At 36.9% G+C, this 23417-nt stretch overlaps 1 protein-coding gene across 2 annotated transcripts; it reads left to right on the top strand.

Moving 5' to 3' along the window:
* Positions 1-379: 379 nt before the first annotated feature.
* Positions 380-21649, top strand: tmem181 (transmembrane protein 181). Of its 2 annotated transcripts, XM_088908441.1 has the most exons (17): positions 380-510; positions 3587-3690; positions 6867-6934; positions 8325-8415; positions 9042-9163; positions 9782-9901; positions 10503-10583; positions 11212-11311; positions 11622-11752; positions 15237-15328; positions 17949-18006; positions 18824-18926; positions 19019-19070; positions 19551-19633; positions 19971-20060; positions 20340-20406; positions 20547-21649. In XM_088908441.1, the coding sequence occupies exons 1-17, from the start codon at positions 380-382 to the stop codon at positions 20629-20631; spliced, it is 1578 nt and encodes a 525-aa protein (XP_088764567.1). In that variant the 3' UTR covers positions 20632-21649. The 2 variants fall into 2 exon arrangements, with proteins under 2 accessions (XP_088764567.1, XP_088764565.1); XM_088908439.1 differs by lacking the exons at positions 380-510; positions 20340-20406; positions 20547-21649 and adding an exon at positions 1850-1959 and having other exon boundaries at positions 19551-19994.
* The last annotated feature ends 1768 nt before the right edge of the window (positions 21650-23417 follow it).

Genomic DNA, 23417 nt, shown 5'->3' with positions numbered 1-23417 from the left:
TATTTGATTTCGCTGAAACTCACATTTAAATTTGTTTTGGACGTTCTGTATGCTCAAAATATGTATCTGTAAATTAACGTTCCTCTCTGCAAACCCTACAAACAGCTGTGCACATTACCGACTCGCCTTGCCACTATCCGTGGTCCTGAAAGAGGCAGCATGTGTCATCTGCGGAAGTGGAGGGGAGAATTTCCACTCCTCCCCCAGTTTTATTCGGGTCTTTGCTCTAAGAAGAAAACAAACGGGAGGAGGCGTATTGCAGCGTTTATTTTATTACAGATCACACAAATTTGACACCGAGTGTTATAAGGTTTGTGCTATAATACACAGGGACGTTTTAAATCGCCATTTCCAGCAAATACCAGGATATTAACACAGGATGGACTCCGACTACCCAAGCTTTGAAAACCCTCTATACAGCGAGCTCAAATGTTTCTGCAAAAAGATACAAGAGACATATAAAGAATTAAAAGAAGACCTCACGCCATACAGAGATGATCGATATTATAGGTAAGCTGTTGTTATTACTCCCTTAAATGTGGGGCACTTTGACGTTTTTCTCAATGTTTTCGCAAATTAACATTGCGTTAGTTTTTTCATCAGTATGCGAACAAATTAATGAAATCTAATGTAAGTCTTAATTAAAATGACATTATGCAGTCTATATACATTAATCAGTCTGCATTAATTGCGATTATCTGTCAAGGCATTATCCCCTTGCTGTGATTTCTCCACTTGGTTAAAAAGATATGGCTGTTTAAGGTCAAGAAATTAATAGAATTCGAAAAATGAATGAAACAAGTGGACTTGAGTAAGACACAATTCGTTACAATAATTTAAAATGCTGTATGTAATCATAAGCAATACAGGTGAAGTAGAATCTGTGAAAATGTTGATTTTAAATCCAGTGCAGGTAAATGTAAATAGAATATACAGTATGTGGTAATACATTTAAGTACACTCGTCCATTGTTACAGACCTCCTTTGGGGGACTAGAGGAGGAAAGATAATTATAGATTAATCTTCACTAGCATCAAAGCAGCCATTTTGCTACACACTGGGCCTGCTGTATGTTTTGTAGTCATACACAATTTCAGTGGATTTCAGTATCTTCTATACAGCAATATATATAGCAAAACAAAATCTTTTTGGCAATCCATTCGTTTTGGCAAATTCATTTGTTCCTCAACGGAACCAATTAACTATAATTTCATTTAAACAAGGTTAAAAAAAGACAATGCTGACGCGTTGGCATAATAAATAATAATAATGTGTTGGTTGCATATTTATAACATTTAACAACAGTTCTTCCAAGTGAAAAAGAACAATGCAAAATCGAAGGAACAGAGTAATACAGACGTTAAAAAAGAAACACTATACATCTATTCATGCAGCCACCAACAATATTTTCCATTCCAGTTCCTTGCATTTTTGATAGAAATATAGTATTGCAGATTTAGAGGGAGTGTTGTGCTCTAAAAAAATCCCGTGGCTAAACTAAAATAATTAAAAATACAACTGCAATAATGTGAAAGAGAATTAAGTGCTGGTAAAATGCTATACATAATTATTTAATATCCATGCAAGTTTCAGACATGTAAATTCTCAGTACAGGCCTTATTTGTGTATTAAGATTAGGCAGCTTTTCGGATTTTTGTTTTAATGCTATTCACTGCCAGGGGACAAAAGAAAACTACTTTACATTGCATTACATTACTAACACCTCTGTAACTAGCAGTGCAGCGCTGTTCCCCTTAAGTTCACTATGCGATGGGTCCTGCATTACTCCTCCTTCCCTTCCCGTCCCTCTTCACGTGACGGGAGTGCACGCTCCGCGCAATGACGTAGTGTCGGGCTCTGATGCACCGCCTGAGATATGCGGATGTGAGCTGGCGGTGTCGGGGGCGAGTTGTAAGTAATCAGGTTTCAAGCCTGGCTTCACTAAGAAAACATGGATCTGTAAGTTGATCTTTTTCCTTAAGAGTTTTAAGAATCAAAACTGCGAAAGTGTGTTTTGAGCTTTGCTGCGCTTTTGCCCGTACCGTCTGGCTCTCCATATCGTCTGCTGTGTTTTCGTTTGAGTGCGTTGACACACTGTAACAGAACTAGAAGTATAAGCAGTAGAAGATGTGCGTCAGGCAGGTATTGCAGCTGTGCAGTAGTTCACACAAAGAGGGGTTGTGTTCTGTGACCGAGAGCCACACGCACCTGAATTTGTGTTTAAGAAACAGCACTCTTCTTAGTTCTGTGTGTGCAGGCCAACTTGTGTAACTGTATAAACTTAATGTTTTCTAATAACACGGGCGGTCATCGATTAATCGATATCTTCGATTGGGAGTCCTCTGTCACGGCAAGGAAATTTACTTGATGGGATGGTAGTAACCCGTGGTTATTTTTTCACTATAGTACCCGTACGTCGTTTTTGTTTTGTTTTGTTTTGTTTTTTGGACGGATAGTTAAGTAAGAGTCGAAGTAGTTTTCTTTATTAGCCCTCTGGAAAATGATAAACAACTTTTGAAGTTACTTAACGTGATGACATCTGGAGTACTCCCAAGCCACATATTTGCGATTATATCTTTGAAGAATCTGTGTTTTTTCTGCGTGATCTGTCAAACGCGAATGTCTGAAATATTTCAGTTTGTGGACTCGCTGCAGTCGGACCACTATGCAGTGATCACTTGTGTATTATGGTTATAGGATTCGCCTTTCCCACAGAAGTGACTGTAATTGTATGACTTTCTAATGTTTTGGTGCTTTTTAATGCAGGTATTTGTCTAAAGCATCACATAGCAGTTTTCTACTTTCAAAAGCAAAAACAAATTTGTAGTTTCATTTGTGATAATCGTTTTCAAGCATGTGCTGCCCATTAATCTACTTAATATACATTAATTAAGGCACTGTGCCTTTGCAGTATCGTGGCTCATTAGAGTTTGGGCAGACCATGCTGCTTTAAAGGCAGCTGGGAAAGAACAGTAGAAAAAACACCTAAAGAAATTGTAAGGAAATGACAAATTAATTTTACAGCACAGAAATGACCAGCTGGCCTCGTTCGTTGGCCTTGCTTTTCAGTTTTCAGAAAAATGTAGATTTTGATTATCGATTTTCAGAGGGTCTGTAAGCTTAGACGTTTCCTAAGGTAATCTGTTGTTAAAGAATGATTAATTTGGATATTTTACATTTTCTCTCATTTTAGCGAAAGTTGTGCATTCTGGGTAGGCAAGACCTAGCCCTAGTGTGACAGCAAACGTTTTGAGTCTGCAACTGCGAAACATAAACCAAAGACGTCTAAGTACTAGCAGCCTGAGCTTGAAAATGCCCTGTTTAATTAATTTAAATAAATATTTAATTTATAAAATGGATCATTAAGAGATAAATAACTGTACTGCACCACATAGCAATGAATACAGGAAGCTTGTGTTCCCTCAAGCAAGGCAAGCAACATTTCCTGCTTTCGTTGCTTGGTTTAGTTTGCACTGTGAATTCAGACCACCAAAGGTCTTTTTTTCTGAACTTAAGCTGCGACGGTCTGATGGTATGTCTTCCCCCAAACAAACTGTCCATGCTCCCCTGTTTCTTTATTTTTCAGGTTGGCTCCCATGCGGCTGTACACGCTCTCCAAGCGTCACTTTGTTCTGGTGTTCGTCGTTTTCTTCTTGTGCTTTGGCCTCACGGTCTTCATCGGCATTGCAGGTAGGCCGTGAGTGAGCGCTGCTGTCCGCTTGTTCTTTGCCAGTGTTACTCAGTGGGCCTGACTGCTGTGCTTTAACCTCCCTGCTCTGCTGGGTCTTGGAGGGAAAAATCCTTTATCAGAACTTGAGCAAAACAAACACCTGATAGCCGCTGACTTAGACATTTGAGGGTGGAGCTGTGTCGGTGTGTGTTGGCTGTGAAGGACTAAGTAAAAGTTGACTCCACCCTGCGAAGAAGGAAGAAAAAACAATGCCACATTTGGAGCCTTCTTCGACTGTGAGCACAAGCTTTTAACCTTTACTTGTTTCATTGACTTAGAAATGACACAGTAATGCAGTTCATTACTAAAAGGATTTTTACATTTTTGTTTACCTTGCACCTGCTTTTCAGTGTGACAGTAATTGTAATTTTATATATCAGCCCATAGCACAGCACGATTTATAAATTATCCTTAAATCATCTGTTTGTAGTAACTTTGAACACAAGTGAGTTTTGATTCTTTCAGTACATTAGTTGGTTCAAATAGTCAGAAATGGCTACCTGACTATTTAGTCCTTCAGACTAAATACTACCAGTACATGGCTTTATTCCAGTATATAGCTTTATTTTGATTTCATATGACCGTAAACTACTTAATTGAAAACATCATATGCTAAAGTGGTCAAAACAAATCGTTCCAAGTGCTAGAGAGTGACCCATGTACTGCAAATCATTGGCAAAAATGTTGTATGAGAACTGGTATTCATTTGCCTTGTTTGGGAGAGTATGTACTTTTTGTTTGAAAATAATAGCAAAAGGAAAATCTGAAGGCTTGAGGTTAAGGAGACCATATTTCTTTCTGACAAATTGTAAGCAAGATGTAATTCTGCTGGGAATGTGGAAATGAGAGGATTTGGCAACATTAAGTAACTGGATATTTGCTAAGGGAAGCAAATTGAAATGTGGTGACAGATGTCAGACTATACTTGTTGTTGATTTAACAAAACCACGTTGTCTCAGTTTTCCTCTTGTTTGGATTTCTCAATACCGATAACTACAGTCAGTTTCATATGTCACCGATTGGGCGATTAGGTGTCTTGCATGGAGATGTTTTGACTACAGTTACAGGTTTACAGCTAAGTGGGACACCTTTTTTGCCCATCAGATCTGATTTTTGTTTCACAGTTTAAAGGACCATCTTTCTTAAGTTTAACCAAATAATTAAGATGTTTTCTTTGTCCGTCTTACTGTATGTTAATTGCTGTGCAGTGGCTCCGTTGGCCTCATAGCTCCACGGCCGAAACGTTGTGTTTTCTTTCTTCTCGTTTCAGCGTGGAATAAACCTATTACTGTTCCTTTGCAGCCTACGCATGCTGACGCAGCTACCCACCTGAACTACTCATAACTACAGTCTTACAAGTATTCAAAAAAGTCCATTTAAATATGCAGAAACAAAGCTCTGTATAATTTGTCATGAAAAAAAAACTCCACTTTGTATCTCTTAAATTGTATAACATTTTATCCTGTTACACCTCAAAGGTAGTCGAAGTCTGGTTGCTAAGAAAATGTTTTTACTTTTGGAGATAGTGAAAATAATTCACAACAGGGAACCCAAAGCAGAATTTGGTGTGTTCGCCCTTGTAAACAATAGTCACACCACATAAATATTCCTGAAATGATTCCAAAATTGAACGAATCATTAATGAACTGCTCTCCGTATTTTTGCAGCCTAGATGCTATGTGTTTCAGTTCCTGCAGAGCTGATTTCACTCCCCATTGTGTGTCTTGGAGAACTTCACTAGAGGACGTCCTGATTGTGTTGTGTGCATGTAATGAATCACTAATTAGATCATGCAAAATATTTTCCAATTGTCCCAAAGGAGACAAGCTTGAATACATTGCAGATATATGCTAGAATAAGGTCACTTTGGAATACAACTGACTATGCAGTGCTGCCAGTGTTCATAATTTATGTACCCTGAAGATGCACCATTTTCCTGATTCACTATTATGGAAAGAGTCATTTAAAGCAAAGCAAAGTAAAGTGAAGGGCTTTTTCAGGTATGCGGTAGGCAGGCTGTGTGTGGCAGTGCTTGTTGACCTTTGTTAGTCTAAGGCAGGGGTAAGCTGTGATGTTGGATCAAACCCATGTGATAAAGCAAGCACCTTATCTAAATTGTACTGCTGACTCAATACTTGGGAGGAACATATTATTCACAGTCTGAGATTTGTGCTATTAATGAGTAGCGCAGGAGTGGAACAAACCTTTTTGTAAAATGATCTTAATATACATGTAGTTTTATGACCAAATAAACTCCTATAATATTAATCCATTGAACTGTTTCAGAATCACAGTACATATAGATAGACCTTTCTTCTTCTCAAGTACTGTAATGCATGCTTTATTTCCTCCTGACACTGGGAACAAGTTGAAATCCACTGTCAGGCCAATGCGTATACAGTGTACATGCATATGCATCATCATTGATGGAGCAGTGTGTGTTTCAGCCATGCTAAGCATCAGACAGTTGGTTCAGATCTGAAAAGATAAGCAAGAGTGATGAGGAGATGGGAGACCCCCAGGGAAAACCAAAATTAATACTAAATGGTATTGGTGGACCACACAGGGAAAACCAGATTGATACTAAATGGGACTGTTGGACCACACCACTGCCTCGGTGATCTGAGACAATGTGCTGTCCTTTAGATCATGTACTTCGGAGTCGAAGGTCCTGACTACTTGGTTACACCCATTGTCCTGGTCAATTTCCTCTTTGGGTTTGCACAACATCTCCCTTAATTCAGTTTCTCGCATTGCTACCTGATCTGCATAACAACTGCTGTGCATCGTCCTGGCAGACGCTGCAGTGACTAACTGTGGCTAAATTGAATGTCCTTCATTGTGCAAAGAGCTTGAAGGTCCTTCACAAAGTGATTATAAAAGCAGTATTATTATTACAGGAGCTCTGGTGATGGTGAGCTGGTTGTTGTCTATGTGGGAAAATGACTTAATGAAATTATTCATTCGTTTCATATGTCTTTACTATTGTACAGTGCTGCAAGAAAGAAGGTTAGTCTTCAGCACTAGAACAGATTTTCATTCCAGTCTGAGGTAGAATCTGGCAAAAAAATACATTTACTGTGGTGTTGATCATGTAAACAGTTTTTAATTTTGTTTCAATTACTTTTTTTTTCAGGACCTAAGATCATTGAGGAATCAACATATAGTGGTACCAAGATGTTGTTAGCTAACAGCTCTTTACAGGTAAAGTTATACATGTTGTTATAAATAGTGGTCACGTAAACAGTGAATATCAGAGTTAGGCAGAGCCGAATAATCAATAAGTAAATTAAATATTCATAACCCCCAAATGATAAAGATTTTGTCAGGAATATACTTGAGTGGTTGGTATAATTAGAGGTACCTGAGGTCTTTGTTCCCTGGCACAGTTTAGTGAAAATAATAATAATTCAGACACACTGGGTTAAACACGTTTATTATTAATAATGACAAAATACAAACTAAACAACACACAACATAAGCATATAACATACAAGTTACTCTTTTTACAAACAAGGTGTCTCAAAGGTCTACATCCCAACAAACCAGAAAAGGCTCAGACTGTAGCCAAGTATTCAAATCCCGTATAATACCTAACAGGCCCAAAAATAGAGATAAACCTCCTTTCTGCACCAAACAGAATTAAATCTCTCTATATATAAATGGTGATGCTACAGAGTAAATGGGAAACCTAATTTCCTTATTCTAAAAATGCTTCTCACTAACCAGGAGAAGCAGTTTTTAACCTAGGGATTCTTTATAATGGAAATCAGAGTTTCCTAAAAACGACAAAATGGCAGGCTCACTTAACAAGGTTCAAATACTTGAATCTGTTCTTAAAGGCTTATCGAAACAAGGATCTCCTGCTTCTACTGTCTCTTTTCTTCTCTCTTGTCCTTCCCTCTCTCTGCTCCTTCTCTTCTCTTATGTCTGGTCTTCTCTCTCTGCATCCTCTCCTTTTTCTGTCCTTTCTCCAAAAAGGCCAAGTTTTATCCTCTGTTCCCCAGCTGTTAATGACTTTTAATCATTTACCCAGAATCTAAGTAGCCAAGGTAGACCTCACGATTCCTTTGATCAGTGTGTCTCAGCACAACTAAGCAAACAGACACCTCATTTCCTTTCTTGCTTTAAAGCTCCTGATAACTGTAAATGTTGACACTAGCCAGGTGTTAATTGTTTTCTCTAGATTCATAAGGCACTTCAATAACCACTTCCACTATAATGCCTGATAGGTTTTTCCTGTGGTCTATACAGACATTTCTGTTTGTGTACATCTAATAAACTACCACCTGTACCATCTGTCATGTTCTATATGAATATGACTATTGACATGAAGCAGAATTCTTAAAATGTTTTAATTGGTATATATGAAAGATTGCACACAACTTACTTGCAGGTTGTAGGATAATTTTTCACAACTAAAAAAGTGTAGTGTTTCTTAGTCGTCAGTAGAACCTTTTTTTTATTTCCTAAAGCTTCATGTTTAGAGTGCTTTTTAATGCTTTGACCTTTTCAAATTGAAGACAGCAAAATTACACCAGGTGTTCATGTGTACGCAGGTGTTTTTAACGGTGTGAATAAATTTGTCTTTCAGACGAGCCCATTCCATTTGAGTTCTCCCCCCTTGTCCACATATAACCAGCAGCTGTGGCTCACATGTCTCTTCCAGCTGGACAAAACTAACGGTGAGAGGCCTTCACCACTCTTAGCGGACACAGGCTTACCGCAACCTCTCGGAAGGCACAGCAAGATAAAGCAGTGGTTACTGACATTCCATGCAGCAGTCGCAAACTTCAAGTGCCTGCTCGTTTCTTTTAAATGAAGCTAAAAGAAATGCCTGTCACAGCCTCTTGAAACTTCATCACCTTTTGTTTTCACCTGTATGTGTTGTCATTTGCCCTAGAATAGACTTGTCACTAGAATGACCTCCTCTAATAATGGAATCATTAGACATTTAAAATAATGACTATGTCTAAGAATATTCTATTGATTTTATTTAGCTCCTATAATTTATTTGCCTCTTTTTTCAAGCTGTGCATATTTAAATATTAGCCAATAAATATATGCTGTTATATTGCCGGAAATACACTTTATTAAACTAAATACTATAGATTGTCTGTTCTGGGTATATATGTTTATCTCAGCCCATAGAAATCTGATCCTGATTAGTTTTTTGAGAATATGTACTGTACCACGATAAGTTTTTTTTAATGGTGGAGTCTCGAAGATCTTGAATAACGCTGAAAAGATTTCATTGCACAGATGTGTCTTTGACCTCGAAAGTTAATGCCGTTTGCTTGCTTTGTCACAGATGAGACAATTATTAAGAAGTTTGATATGAACGTGGAAATCAAGGGCGTCATGCATGATGCTAGCGTGAGGAACGTTACCAATAATGTCCATCACCGCTCTAGGTTACTCAGTTGTGGATCTGTAAGTATTACATTTATCTGATTTGAATGGTTGTTATTTCAGTTAATAATGTCAGACTGTTGCATTGGGAATAAATGTTTTTGTTTTATATACATGCATATAGATAGATAAGACTTTATTAATCCCGTAGGGAAATTGATGTGTTGTATGTGTGTGTGTTGATGTGTTGTATGTTGTATATGTATGTGATGATGTGTTCAAGGTGAAGAGAAGTGTTAGGGAAGCCCTATCGCTTATCTTATTTGAATAACTTCTGGAAGTAAGTGTGGTACTTTTCCTAAGATGGTCTTTATTTATATATATTTATAAATAACAACTGGACAACTGGTGCGTTAGCGGACTTTGTACCAACACCTGGATGTAGTTAAGTTGGGCTAATAAAGCAGTGACGTGTTGAGAAAGGTAGTTAATAGTCTCATTGGAATGCAAATCTGCAGACACATCAGCCTGCAAGGACCAGGAATGGAACCATGACAAGAATGTCATGGAGAACTGAAGCTTTTAAACAAACAGATCAAATTGTATTTTTATTTCAGAGGAATCAGTCCTCACTGAGGGGATGTCTTATGTTATGATCTGTATTTTTCAAACGGTTGTTTTCTTCTTTAATCCCAACAGAAATGCGATGAGATAATTGTACTACACCTTGGATATCTGAATTACACACAGTACCAGATAAACATCAGTTTCCAGAATCTCTCCGACCTAAAATACAAAATTAAGGAGGTGAACTTCACGGTAAGAACTAAAATTGTTAAAGTAATAGGCACTTCTGTTGCATGCTTCTTTTTAAATAACATTAAGGTGTTCTATTGCAAGAAAACCTAGTTTCCTTCTAGCAAGTAGTAAAGGCTTCTAGTGAATTAAATAGTTTAAGATACAAACATTAAAACTTAGAACTGCAAGTGTGGACAACTGTAAGGGTAAATGAGTAAATACCCTTGTTGGGGCTAAATTGCATCTATGTTTGGAACTGTTTATTATAAGAGAAAATAATGAATTGTTTTGTTTAGATCAATTATTGTTAATTGTGACACATTGTATTTATCATGTATTATCCCTTTATTTTATTCTGCAGTGCAGGAAAGTGAAATTTTCTATACATATACATTTTATATTGAATTGGGAAGTTTATATACTGAATTGTTTTGAGCCGTCTTGAAATGTTTTAGATAAATGTACTTAAGTATGCCAGCTGTTGTTTTATCGTGGTATGCAGGGCCACGAAAGTGATTATCATTTTTTTTTAATCTATCCTGCACAGTAACTGCACAGGACCCGTTTCATTTTTTGACATAGTTGGTGCGTACCTTTATCTGAGCTGCCCTTTTTTTTTCAGTGGAAGATGTACAACTCATCATTTTCACAGGTTGAGATCTGGTTTCGGTTTGTGTTTGTGGTTTTGACATTCATGGTCACGGTAAGTGCACTACTACTTTGCTTTGTTAGCTTGAATTGTGCTATTTTTCATCTATCGTAAGGCTTTAAGGTTAAAGATTAAATTGTTTGTGCTCACCTTTTGTGGAGTACATCTTCAGTACATTTATACAAGATTAAAAGGTAGAGCTTTCAGGATATATTCATGTTTTTCAATCAAGCTTTGATCTTGAATATTTATTAAGTGTGTTAATTGCTTTGTGTATGTAATGTGTGGTCACAAAGGAGACAACATAAAGTTTAAAATGTCTTGTTTAAAAAATGTATTTGTAATGGCACAACACAGTGGCACAGTGGTTAGCATTGTTGCCTTTCAGAGCTGGACCTGGGGTGCTACCTATGTGGAGTTTGTGGGTTTTGTCTGGGTGCTCTGGTTTCCTTTCACAGTTCACCAAAGACATACTGGTATGCCGATTGGCTTCTGGAAACTTGGCCCTAGTGTGAGTGTGTGCGTGTTTGTGTGATGGGCTGGCATCCCATCCAGGGTGCGTCCTGCCTTGTGCCCAGTATTTCCTTGAATAGACTCCAGGCCACGGTGACACTGAATTGCTTAAGCAGCTATTGAAAGTGATGTGGTGCTGCATGGTTAGTGGGATCCTTGTCTGTTTCAGTGCTTGTTTGCGCACTCCTTGCGGAAGTTCTCCATGAGAGACTGGGGGATAGAGCAGAAGTGGATGTCCATCCTGCTGCCTCTGCTGCTGCTCTATAACGGTGAGCCACGGTCGTCTTGTGCAACAGCTCATTATTGTTTTATTTTGGGGGTGTTTTGTTTAAAAGGTCAGAAGTCGTTCTTTATTCAGTTAACTATAATACAGTATATCTTTGGGGTTTTGTAAACAGTATTTGTTTACAGTGACCGTATTGCGTTTCCACAGAGTTGTGAAGTTCTTCCAGAATATTTTTAACCACTAATAAAATCGACTACAATAAAAGTGGTTCTGCAAAGAATGTGTACATTCTCAAGCCCTTGAATGAAAATGTTAAACCTTTTAACAGTGTTTGACTGATCATTTTGTTGTAGATCCGTTCTTTCCCCTCTCGTTCCTGGTGAACAGCTGGTTCCCAGGAATGCTGGATGATCTTTTCCAGTCCCTGTTCCTCTGCGCCTTGCTGCTCTTCTGGCTGTGTGTCTACCATGGGATCCGGGTTCAGGTACAGCTCGGAAAAAAATCCATGTCTTCACTCTATTAAGAGATGTTTCACATTTTGTATTAGTAGGTGCATTCCCGTTGATTTTTAGTTACAATGTTTTATGTTCATTTTGAAAAAAGAGCGCTAAAGAATTAACATACATAAAATAATAATAATTGCTTACACTTACATAGCGTTTTTTTGGACACTCCACTCAAAGCGCATTACAGGTAATAGGGGCTCTCCTCCACCACCACCAATAACTTGTAATGTAATTTTTGCCAAATTACAACATTTTAAGCATTTTTAAAAATATTGGAGAGAGCACAGATCCATATTCATAGCTCTTTTGATGTGGTATTTCATTTTCCATCTAGGAGATAAGAGTCATGTGTAATTGTTTTTCTAAATAGTAACTGCTAAGCAGTATTTTTATTTATAAACTTTTAAAGAGGATTTTGCTAAAATTATTTTCACAAATGCTTTCAGTGTCTGTGTCAGAGATATGTTATGTGAAACTTTTTTATTAAACAAAACAGCATACTAAAAACGGCATCATTCAACTTATTATGTGACTTATAATGACAATTGGTTGCACCAGAGTCTATTTAGGTGCGTCATAGCAGAGGTGGTGAATATTTTTGTGGGTTATTTTCTGTTTTATATTTAATATTAATTTAGGAGGATCTGTAGATATTTGTTTTCACTTTGACATTATAGAGTCCCAATCAATGGCAACAAATCCCGATTAAAAACATTATGATTCCATATTGTCCATGTGGGGTGAATACTTGTGATATTGTACTGTATATTTTCAAGTTTCTATGCAGACTCCCCATTGTATATGCAGGATATGGTCGCTGAGAAGAAACGCACTGCATGATCACCTCACTTACCTATTTAAATTTAGAAGTTCTCTGTCCAATTTTCAAACACATTGCCAATGGATCGCTATGATCCTCTGCCCCTAAACCTGCAATTAGTTGTTACAAAAAACAGAATTAAGTCCCCTCCATAATTGGACAAAATCCTAATTCCTAATCCTAAATCCATTTTTGGTCTAGGTTTTGAACGGAATATTACTTTTTAGTTACAAGATCATTTATCTGTCAGTAAAAAGTATCCTGGTCCAAATCAATACACAGGATTTAAACAGCTCCTGTTAAGGTTAGTCATATTTTTCTGAACACTGATTTTTTTATTCATATTTGATGGATGTCAGTGCTGCCTTTGATACTGTTGATCATAACATGTTGCCGAACAGAGTGGGGAGTGTTGTTGGGACTGGTGGTACTACTGTGCTTGGTTGGTGTTCCTCGTTGACAAATTGGTCACTTCTGGTATCCAAAAGGGCTTTGTTCTTGGACCATTTCTTTTTCATGTCAATATGTTACTTTTGGATCAGATTCTTCATCAGTACTGCATCTATGCAGTATTCACTTTCATGCTGAGAACACAAGTTTGTTTCCACTTTAACTGTGAAAAATCAAGCACTCTATTTCACTCATCATCATCAAAGACTTCTATTCTTTTATTGTATCTTGGATAAGAGCAAAGTTATGCTGTTTGGTTATCCTTATCAGCACCACAACTGTATTACCTTAAGGTAGATTCTTGATAGTCCTGGAATCTGTCTGATGTTTAGGTCAGGAGTCTTGGTGCCTTTTTTGATCCCAGTCTATTATTTGAAGCTCATCTTTGCAGTATTGTGAAAGGGTGTTTTTTTCTACTTTAAGACTTTGTTTTATCTCTTTCTGTTTTATCTCTCTCAATCTGATGTTGCGGATCTAATGCATACTGTATATGTATCTTCCCCAGGCTTGATTATTGTAAGTGCTTGCTGGTATTTCAAGATGTTTTGTCTTATTTCCCTTTAAAGAATTCAGATATGAAACTGAAATGTAAGAACATGTATCTTCTGTTTACACTTTATTGCAAGCAATCCCTGTGAATTCATTAGTTTCAAATTAAAATAAAAATTTGAATGTTAATGTTTTAAGAACTTGTTTGACTATTGACCTAAAAAAACCTTTACACCTATATGTTGTTTGTACTTCTAGTAGTACTCAAAACTAGGCTCCATGATTTCTGTTCTACAGCCTCAAGACTGTGGAATATTCTCCCTAAAACAGACGTTCTTACGCTAGTTTTGAATTCTATTACTTGTGTTTTCATGTGTTGTTTTCAGAACATAAGAAAGTTTTCAAATGAGCAACTATTGTATTTCACTTTTCTGCTTTGTTAGTTTGCAGCTTATTGATCTGAAGATCCAGTGATTTCTTGAAAGAGCCAGGTTTACCAATTTCAACAAAATGGCTGAGTAGTTTGTTCCAGACCCCCACAACCCATTATGTAAAAAGTGCCTCGTAGTCTCAGTTTTAAACACACTTCCCTACAGTTTACACTTGTTTCCTATGTTTGGTGTCAATCTGTTAATTTTGTAAGAGGTCCGTGGACTTTGTCAATACCTTTGAGTAGTTTGAATACCTCTACCAGGTTCCCAGATATCTGGTTGCTCTTTTCTGGACTGATATCCGAGTAATAAGATTTTTTTCTTCAATACAGTGAACAAAAGTGTGCATAATATTCTTAATATTGTGAATGAGGCCTCATTAGTGCATTGTACAATTTTAACATAACATCCATTGATTTTAATTCAAAGCTTATATGTACGTATCCTAACATTCTGTTAATCTTTTCTCTTGTTTCCAAGCATAACATCTTAATAAATAGCTTCTTCAAACTCAGTGTGTCCCATTGATTTCTGCTTTAGGCCTGTGCACATTAGATGCCATCTGCCAGCTTTGCTCAGTCTTGATTTTTGTCTGTCTTCTTGAATTTCCTTTGTAGCTTCTGCAGTATCTAGTAATCCATATAAATTTGATCACATATGCAAATATGTAACTCTGGTGCTGCAGGGCTGGTGTCTCTGCACATTCTCATTCCAACGCAGCCCTACAGTTAACTAAATCACATTACTGTCTTAACCGAACCAGTGTACCACTTGTGTATATCAGCTCTTCGGGTACTGTGCCTGTAAAGAGTCATAGAAAATCTGCAGGAACACCAGCCCTCCAGGACTGTAGGGTTGGATCAGCATGTTTTAAATATTTGCCTAACTAAACTGGTTAAACATTTTTCCTAGGTGTTAAGCTGGTGATAATAGTAAGGGATTCTGCTGCTGAGCACTGTTGCTACGTGATTAAAAAGATATTTTTAGCTGAAACCTAGCAATGGTCGTTTCTGAGACCTGTGTGTTGTATTAAAGCTTGTATGTATTGTTGAAGAAAGGGAGAAAGACACCCTTCGGTTTTGTTTATAACCTTGCAAGACTGTATAGAACAGGAAACAATCGGCATTTGATGACTTTGTCCATTTTTTTTTATTGAGAACATGTGCTGTAAAATTAATTTCCTGTTGAAATGAACACTTCTTTAATACAGCTTTCTTTCAAAAACTAAATCGCGAAGTAATACTTATTTTTCCGTGTGTTTTTTTATTTTAGGGAGAGAGAAAATGTTTAACATTCTACATGCCCAAGTTGTTCATCGTGGGCCTCCTGTGGTTGTCTGCGGTGACACTGGGAATATGGCAAACGTGAGTCACACCTAAACGTACTCTTGTTTCTGCGAGCTACCTTATCTGCAAGAGGTTTCAAAGTGTGACAAGTGGGTGCTTACTTAATGGTTGTGTTTTAAACTATGTAGTGTTCGCAAAGCAGTATTTAAAAGCAGTCTAAATTTTCTGTGCAGTTTCATGTACGTTTATACATAGTGGATTGCAGTAAATTATGGACATTGGTTCTGCTCTTATTCACATTCTGCATCTTAACCTATAATGGTTTAGAGCAGTGGTTCTCAAACTGTGGTACGCGTACTGGCAGTGGTACGCGGAGTGCCACCAGGTGTCGATTACGCAGCCTACGTACTACGATACAGTGCGCGCTAATACTTCAGTGGACAGAAGATATACTCTGTAATTCTATACCACTTTATAGGAATGCGTGCTACGGATGCAAGTGACCAATTGTATTTAAAAAAGCTACTGTATCTCCAGCAAATAGGGAGGAAGGAGAATGTGCGTGATTTTGGAACAATGCCAACGTTGTAAACACAGGAATGCATAGAAATACGTGCTACGAACGCTGGTAATCTTGTGAGCACAGGAAAGCGTGATAGATAACAGAAAAATATTTAAGAACTGTTCTAAGTTAATTTGAGGAAAATACACCGAGCGTCTCTGTTTCGCTGCCATGCGCATGAAATAAAAACTTTAAATAAATACGGGAATAAAAACGGAAACGCGGAAAAATGCAAGCTTGCGGATTGCTAAAGCAGGTTAGCCCCACACTATTTTGAAGAACCTTATTTACCGTTGGCAAAAGAGCTGTCACATATTATGTGTGGAGAAAAAGCTGCTAAACAGCTCGACCTGCTGCCCCCCCTGAAAGACACAGTCATTCATAGAATTATTGAAATGAAGTATGATATAAAAAGTACGCTGATAGAGCGTGTTAAGATGAGCAGATGTTTTTCACTGCAATTAGATGAGTCTGTAGTCAATTTGGCCAATTTGCTCGTTTACGTTAGATACGAGTTTGAGGGTATGTCCCATGAGGACTTTCTGTTCTGTAAGCCGCTACCCACAGGAACTACAGGAGAGCACATATTTCAGCTTCTGGATGAATTTATCGAAGAGAATGGCATCAACTGGATAAAATGTGTCGGAGTTTGTACAGACGGTGCTAGAGCGATGACAAGCCGACGTAATGGTGTAGTTGAACGAATTAGAGAGGTTGCTCCAGAAATTAATGGACGCATTGCAACATCCACTGCGAGACCTTTGCCATCAAGAAAATGCCTGACGATTTAAAATCTGTTAGACTCTGTTGTGAATTGTATCAGGGCTCGAAAAATTAATTCACATCTGCTTTGCTCGACTAAACAGGCTCACCCCTCTCACTGAAATGGTGCATTTTTATTAGTTGTTGTTACTGTTTTTTTCTGTAAAACACTTTGAGAAGCCACCTTTAAAGGCGCTATATCAAATAAAGTTTATTATTATAATAATATTTATTATATGTATGTGTGAGTGTGTGTGCACGCGCGCTCATGTTGGTCATTGAGAATTTCTGGGGTTCCTATGAGATGATGACTTGTAGGTGGTACTTGGATGCTTTGGTTGGATCAGGGGTGGTACTTGGTCCAAAAAGTTTGAGAACCACTGTTTTAGAGCAATGTTGACATATCAGTGTGCAGCACTGTCTTCCTGAGACTTGTCTGAGAGCTGTGTATTTGACTGCACTTCTCATGCTCTCAGTGGTTCAAGAATGTAGACAGATTAAAGAGCATCTCAAAGTCCCTGGAGAGAATTATTTGTAATGGTTGCTCCTTACTGAACTTATTTAAAAATTCTCCCACATTTGACCCATATGGAAATGCTGATTCCTGATCAGCTCGACACTCAGACACTAATACCACAGAACCACAGAGCTGGAAGTTTGCTCCTCAGACATTCCCACCTGCAGGCCTCTGGAATTTTCGAGTTCCAGCATGCCTTATAGAAGAGCAATAACTGACTGGAGTAGCGGCACATCTCTCATTGTTTCCCCCGCAAGTCCAGAAAGCTGAGGAGCTCCGGCCTACTTAAGCCCACCCAAGATGGCGGCATTCTGCCTCCTGTGTGCCATCACCTGGGGAATCCTGCACATAGTTGGCTAGTGTTGTAGCTGAAGCAGGAACTGGGAATGTGTGGATTATAGGACTAAAGGGCTCTGAGGGAGAGATTTCCACATGGGTGAGCCTCTCGGGGAAATCCCCTTACTACAGCTTTGAGACCCAGAAAACCTAATAAGCCAGAGAGGGGCCTTTGTTATTTGTTTCTGCCAAATGCACTACACCTGTACTGTGTTTTCCCTCCGGAATGTGGTTAATTGCCCTTTTTAATGTGTTAAACAGAAGTGGCTTTTATTGAGGTTGCCTGGAGTAAATATTAGGATGCAGCTTATGTATAAACATAAAGGTCACACAAAACCTGTATCCTAATAAAATCATTGAAGATTTGGGACATTTGCTTGTTTTTACATCACTAGCTATGTAATCTATAAAAATTAAGCACATAACTTAGGTTTGAAAAACATTTATCTGCTGCAGTGCCAGACCCAACTGAAAACTGAAATATACAAAAGCTATAATGTCCCTTCTTACTTGTTTTACAGAGTAAATGAGTTGCATGATCCAACTTACCAATACAAAGTAGACACAGGCAATTTCCAGGTAAGTAAGAAGTACTTTTAATAAGCAGCCTGTCTAATTTAAAAAGAAAACAACTATTTAATACTTAAGTATTAAAATGTGTGCTGTGGTACTGTAGAGTGGGACTCAGACAGGTCTTATATATTATAAATAATTATATTTTGTCTTTATGTCTAGCTGTAGAGCCGTATACATACAGGCTTAATGTTCATATTTCAAGAAGCTCATGAATTATTGGAGTTAAACGCTCCCATGTTCTAGAACTTTGTTACAGTCAACTCTGATAATGTTGGTCTTATTTATTATTTATATTAATTTTATTTGTAATTTGATCATTTTCAGATATTTGTCAGTAGTGCTCTTGCAGTTCAGGCATATTGGAAGAGATGAATCTTTGCAGTCTTTTTGATGTGATCTGTTACATTAATTCAAATGGGAGATTATTATATCTGTCATTTGCTGAATAGAATTAATAGGCAGGTATCTTCCTCCTTAATGTTTGAGTGATGATGATGATTATTCAGAAATTGAGTATAATTAAAGGATTTCCAATTGAAAAGAATGGGTATAGATTACAAGACCTGTACAGTTCAAAGTCAGTATCTACATTCCTGTGCATTATATTTATCATCTATATGGTATCTTACCAGGAACACCTTTCAGGGTTTTTTTTTAAGTATACTGTAATTGCCTTGTAATTGTAGAAATGAAAATCAATTCAGTTTCACTACTACAAATTAAAAATCTATTTACACAGTTCCATTTTAGTAAAGTATGGGATAACAGATAATTTAATGTATAATACACTTATTAAAATGTTTTTTTTTTCTCATTTCAGGGAATGAAGATTTTCTTTGTGGTTGTAGCTGCCTTATATATTTTGTATCTGGTCTTTTTGATTGTGAGAGCCTGTTCCGAATTGAAAAACATGCCATACGTAGGTATGACTCTTCGCCATTTACGTGCTTCCTAAACTGTTTAACAGAACCCTGTGTGCATTTCTGAGTGAAACATGTGCTTAATGTTTGTCCAGATCTTCGACTGAAGTTTTTGACAGCACTGACATTTGTCATTTTGATAATTAGGTAAGTCTTGCACTCACAAGTACAGATATTGCCTTACCCTAAATATTACCTATCCTAAGCCTTTAAAATTAAGGGGTTGTTCACTTACTGTAGTTATATCAAGAGCAATTCGAGTTGTCTTTGTCATTGATTTTGCTAGTGTCACAGAAGCCAGCTATGATTTTTGAAGACATGATTTGCTTGCCTTCATTGGCAGCTTCTCCTATTGTTCGTCCATGATCTACAAAAAGTAAAGCACATTTTTTTTGTATTTTGTGCATTCGTACGAAAGACAATCATCTGGCAGAATTATGATTTAGCTACTGTAAGTCAAACTCCAATTATTATGGTCTGCTAATGATCATCACAGTGTAAAAACAGTATTTATATGTGTAAAGAACTGTTGTGTTTATCTCTAGAGTGTGATGCTTTGCTGGATAAGTGGTCTGTATTTTTCTGAACATGTTCAGTTGTGGAAGCTCTCTCTTTTTTTTTTTTCAGCATCGTGATACTCTACCTGAGGTTTGGGTCAAAGGTTCTCCAAGATAACTTTGTTGCTGAGCTGTCAACCCACTATCAAAACTATATCCTTTGGCATGAAACGGCAGTAGCAGCCTGTGCTTCCCTGCTTCTTTGCTCATCCTGTACTTGTGAGAGATGTCATGTGTGATTGACAATGCCAATCTAGATCTAGAAACTACTTTTTCGTATTGACACATATTCAGAGTTCCGTGTGGCTACATGGATACCTGGAGTACATTTCACATTAGGGTGACTTATTTAAGCAGAAGCAGACATATTGCTTTGCAAATAAAATCCACAATTCATAATTCTTGACAACAGAAGTCACACAATCCCAAAAGACATAATTTATTATATATTAATTGCGTTAAACAAAACACTCCTTAACATAATAAATACCAGCTGAATTTTTATCCTTCTATGGCTTACTCAACTTCTACCTTTACACGTTAGCGTTTGTCTACTCCCCTTCGAAAAATGCACTGTATGGTAAGTGACAGCCTGCTTCGGCACCAGAATAAGTGTTTTTCATTCCACTTAGTTCCTTTTCATACAGTTCTGCAATACTTTTATGACAACCCCTATGCAAATTTATCTTTTACAGTGAGTGGCCTAGTAGCAAATGACAAATGTACCATTTTAGAATTTCCTTGACTCAGTTGTCATGACTTCTTGTTTTACACTGTTTACAAGTCAAAGACAATAGAGGCATTTAAAACATTAGACACAAGGTGTGCTCAATTTTAAAATGAATGCCCTTCTGTGCAGATTCCCAGCTGAAGGATAACCCTGCTTTTTCGATGCTGAATGACTCTGATGATGAAGTCATATATGGGTAAATACAGCAGTTATTTATATTTTTACGTTTACAAATTACTCAAGTTAGTAGCCTCAGCATCAAGAAATGAAGTATACTACTTTAATTAGAATGCAGCTGACCAAAAAAGTAATTAACTTGCATTTTGTTTTGGGAAGGAGTGACTATGAAGAAATGCCTCTCCAAAATGGGCGAGCCATTAAAGCCAGCGCCAAGTACCAAGACGACACCGACAGCGACTGAGCTACATCCTTCTCTGACAGGAAGCGAGGGCGTTTAAATAAGGGTTAAGCTTTGGTAGCAATCTAATAACACCTCAGTGTGTAAATACCGCACGTTTCACTGAAACCAATGTATATAGACATATTTAAATTGAGGAGTCAAGTGCCATTGAATGTAATTTACTACGCAGCCACACACTGAAGACCGTTGGTCAAAAGATTTTGCTACCAAACATTGACTTGAATGGCAAAAAGAAACCAGCACCAGTGGTGTAATGTGTGTTTCCCACTACTTAACAACCCCCGCCCCCAAAAAATTATCTTCTGTATAGAAACGCTTTTACATGTGTTGCAGGAATAGTTTGACAGAGTAGGACAGAATGTGTGAGAATCCAACGAACAGTGAATTAAATGGTTTTAGATGTAAAATACAAAATCAGCTTTGGCTTAAATCTGTATGTAAATGGGTGGAGAGGTATTTTATTTAGTCTGTGAAACCTGTTGTAATGGTTATCGGTCTCTTGAAATGTGCCACTTCTGCTTGCTTCAGCCTGCCAGTCCCTGCACAGCTCTAAGAGGGGTGCTGTTGGTGAGAACTGTTTACAGTGAAACTGAAATACATGAAACTGTTTACAGTGTTTTTTTGCATCATCATTCCATCCAGCTTTAGTATTGCACTTTGTTTTTGAGTTAAATGTTTAAAGTCTACAAGGTATATAAGAGTTTTACAAGGTGACCTATTAAAATAAGGTGTGCAACTGTTCTGCTCCATAAGAGAATGTATTTTCTTTAAACATAATGACATTTCTTTGTACATGATAAATGAGGTTTTGACTCTGTTGTCTTACCTCATATTCTTTGGTTGTTACTGTTATTTGTTTTTTAATATAGAAAACCCAGTGCTACTGTATAAATACAGTTGAGGAGTTGATGCTGAAACGCTAGAGGGATTAAGATGAGTTTGACTCACTGACACATTCATGCAAAGAAAAAAACATAAAAAACATGAATAAAAATAAAGGGAATTTTAGTTTACCTTCTATTGGCCTGTATTTCCATTGTCAAATGAAATGCATTAAGTTTGCATTCTGAAGTTTTCAGAAAGACTAAAGAAGCTTCATAACTTCAAATTTGGATAAGAAGGAGAAATTAATATGAAAGCTTTACCTCGAAATTTAATATGGTTTAATAAAAGCTAAGTGCTTTTTTAAAATGATCATCAGTGTCTTGCATCCATTTAAAAAATATTTTAAGGCACTTTATAAACGTAGCGTTAGCTCTTTAAGTGGTGTATTGGAATCTGGTAAAATGGAAATCTAAAAACAACATTGTTACACATTAGTAACCTTTGACCTCAATTAATTTATCGTTTTTTTTCATATTTAAGAAAGTAAAAATGAGTAAACCTTTGTGGGTAAAATACAGGAACTTCCAAACACCACAGGACATAAATGCTTTAAAAGATAAATTACACTTTACTATAAAGTCTACTTTGATTTAATTTGGTGACTTATTACAAGATGCTACTTTAATGTACAACTAATTTCCAAAAAACGTCTGAATTGTGCGCTGTATAATATAGATGAATCCTAAAATCTTGATTTAAACTGTTAATCTCTACTCAATATGTATCTGTAACAGGTACTCTACACTACGTAAAAAAGGAAAGTATCATCCATGTATGTCATGGATCTAATCTGTTAGGCTTTGAAGCAGATCTTAACTGTAATCAACAAAAATGGAGGAGGTTATATATTGGTTGCTTCCTTAAAATGTTCATTTGTGCCTTGCATTCAACTTACCACACAATACAAAGTAATCATATTTTACCATAAATTCCTAATAAGATGGTGCCAAACACTTGATGTTTAGAACTACAAACGCTAATGAAAATCTTTTGTTTTGAAAATGTATGACGTTTGTTAGATATTGGTGGTTTGAATGTAGCAACACTGTAATTTGTCCAATATATTTTAGACGAAAGAGTGCAGGCTAGCTCAATGTGTACCTGCATTATACCTCTAAGAAGTAGGTAAAGGTGTTCTTTTTTGGAAATGTTTTGTTCTTGGGGGGGAAAAAAAAACATGCAAATAAGGAAGATGCCCTCATTGGCATTGACAAGTGTAGAATTGTTTTGAACAGCTGTCTGTAATCCATTGATAGCTCTGGAACAAATCACTGTAAATACAGTATAAACCATGCTTCTGTTCAAGGTACAAATCCATTAAAAAAAATTTTAAAAACACCATTCCTCCACATTCAGTCTATTGTATATAGCTCTATTTTGATAACAGGATCTGCCAAAGATCCAGTATAACACTAAAGAAGAAAAATTAAGCAATTTTTAGATTGTATCTTTACTACTTTGAAAACTTCATGAGATACAGTAGGTCAGTTGTCTTCACTTCAGTAGGTACATTGTAAGCATGCTACAAAACTATATTAATACCTTTCCTACCTAAATATCATGAAAAATCTTTAACATCTAGTGTACATGGAAAGAGTTTTAAAGTATACGCAGACTGGTTTAGGAAAAAAAAAATCAAAGGCCAAATCTACAAAGAGTGCAGATCTGCCAAACTTACACAGTACATTAAAAATGAAAACAATTCAGAACATCATTTAAACTAAAATATAAAAGGAATACTGAATTAATTTCTTTACTTGAAGTATGTTTGTTTTGACAAAAATATCATATAGAGGTATACTATGTGTGTTCACCCATATGCAGTAAATGGTAGAGGTTTTAAATCATTATTTTTTAAAAGAACATACAGTACAAGCGACTTCTTTCATGCTACTGAAATA

Source organism: Atractosteus spatula, chromosome 2, assembly GCF_055471065.1.
Source record: "Atractosteus spatula isolate fAtrSpa1 chromosome 2, fAtrSpa1.hap1, whole genome shotgun sequence".
Taxonomy (NCBI): Eukaryota; Metazoa; Chordata; class Actinopteri; order Semionotiformes; family Lepisosteidae; genus Atractosteus; species Atractosteus spatula.
Note: the sequence above shows the minus strand (reverse complement) of the source record. Positions and strands in the feature narration are given on the sequence as shown.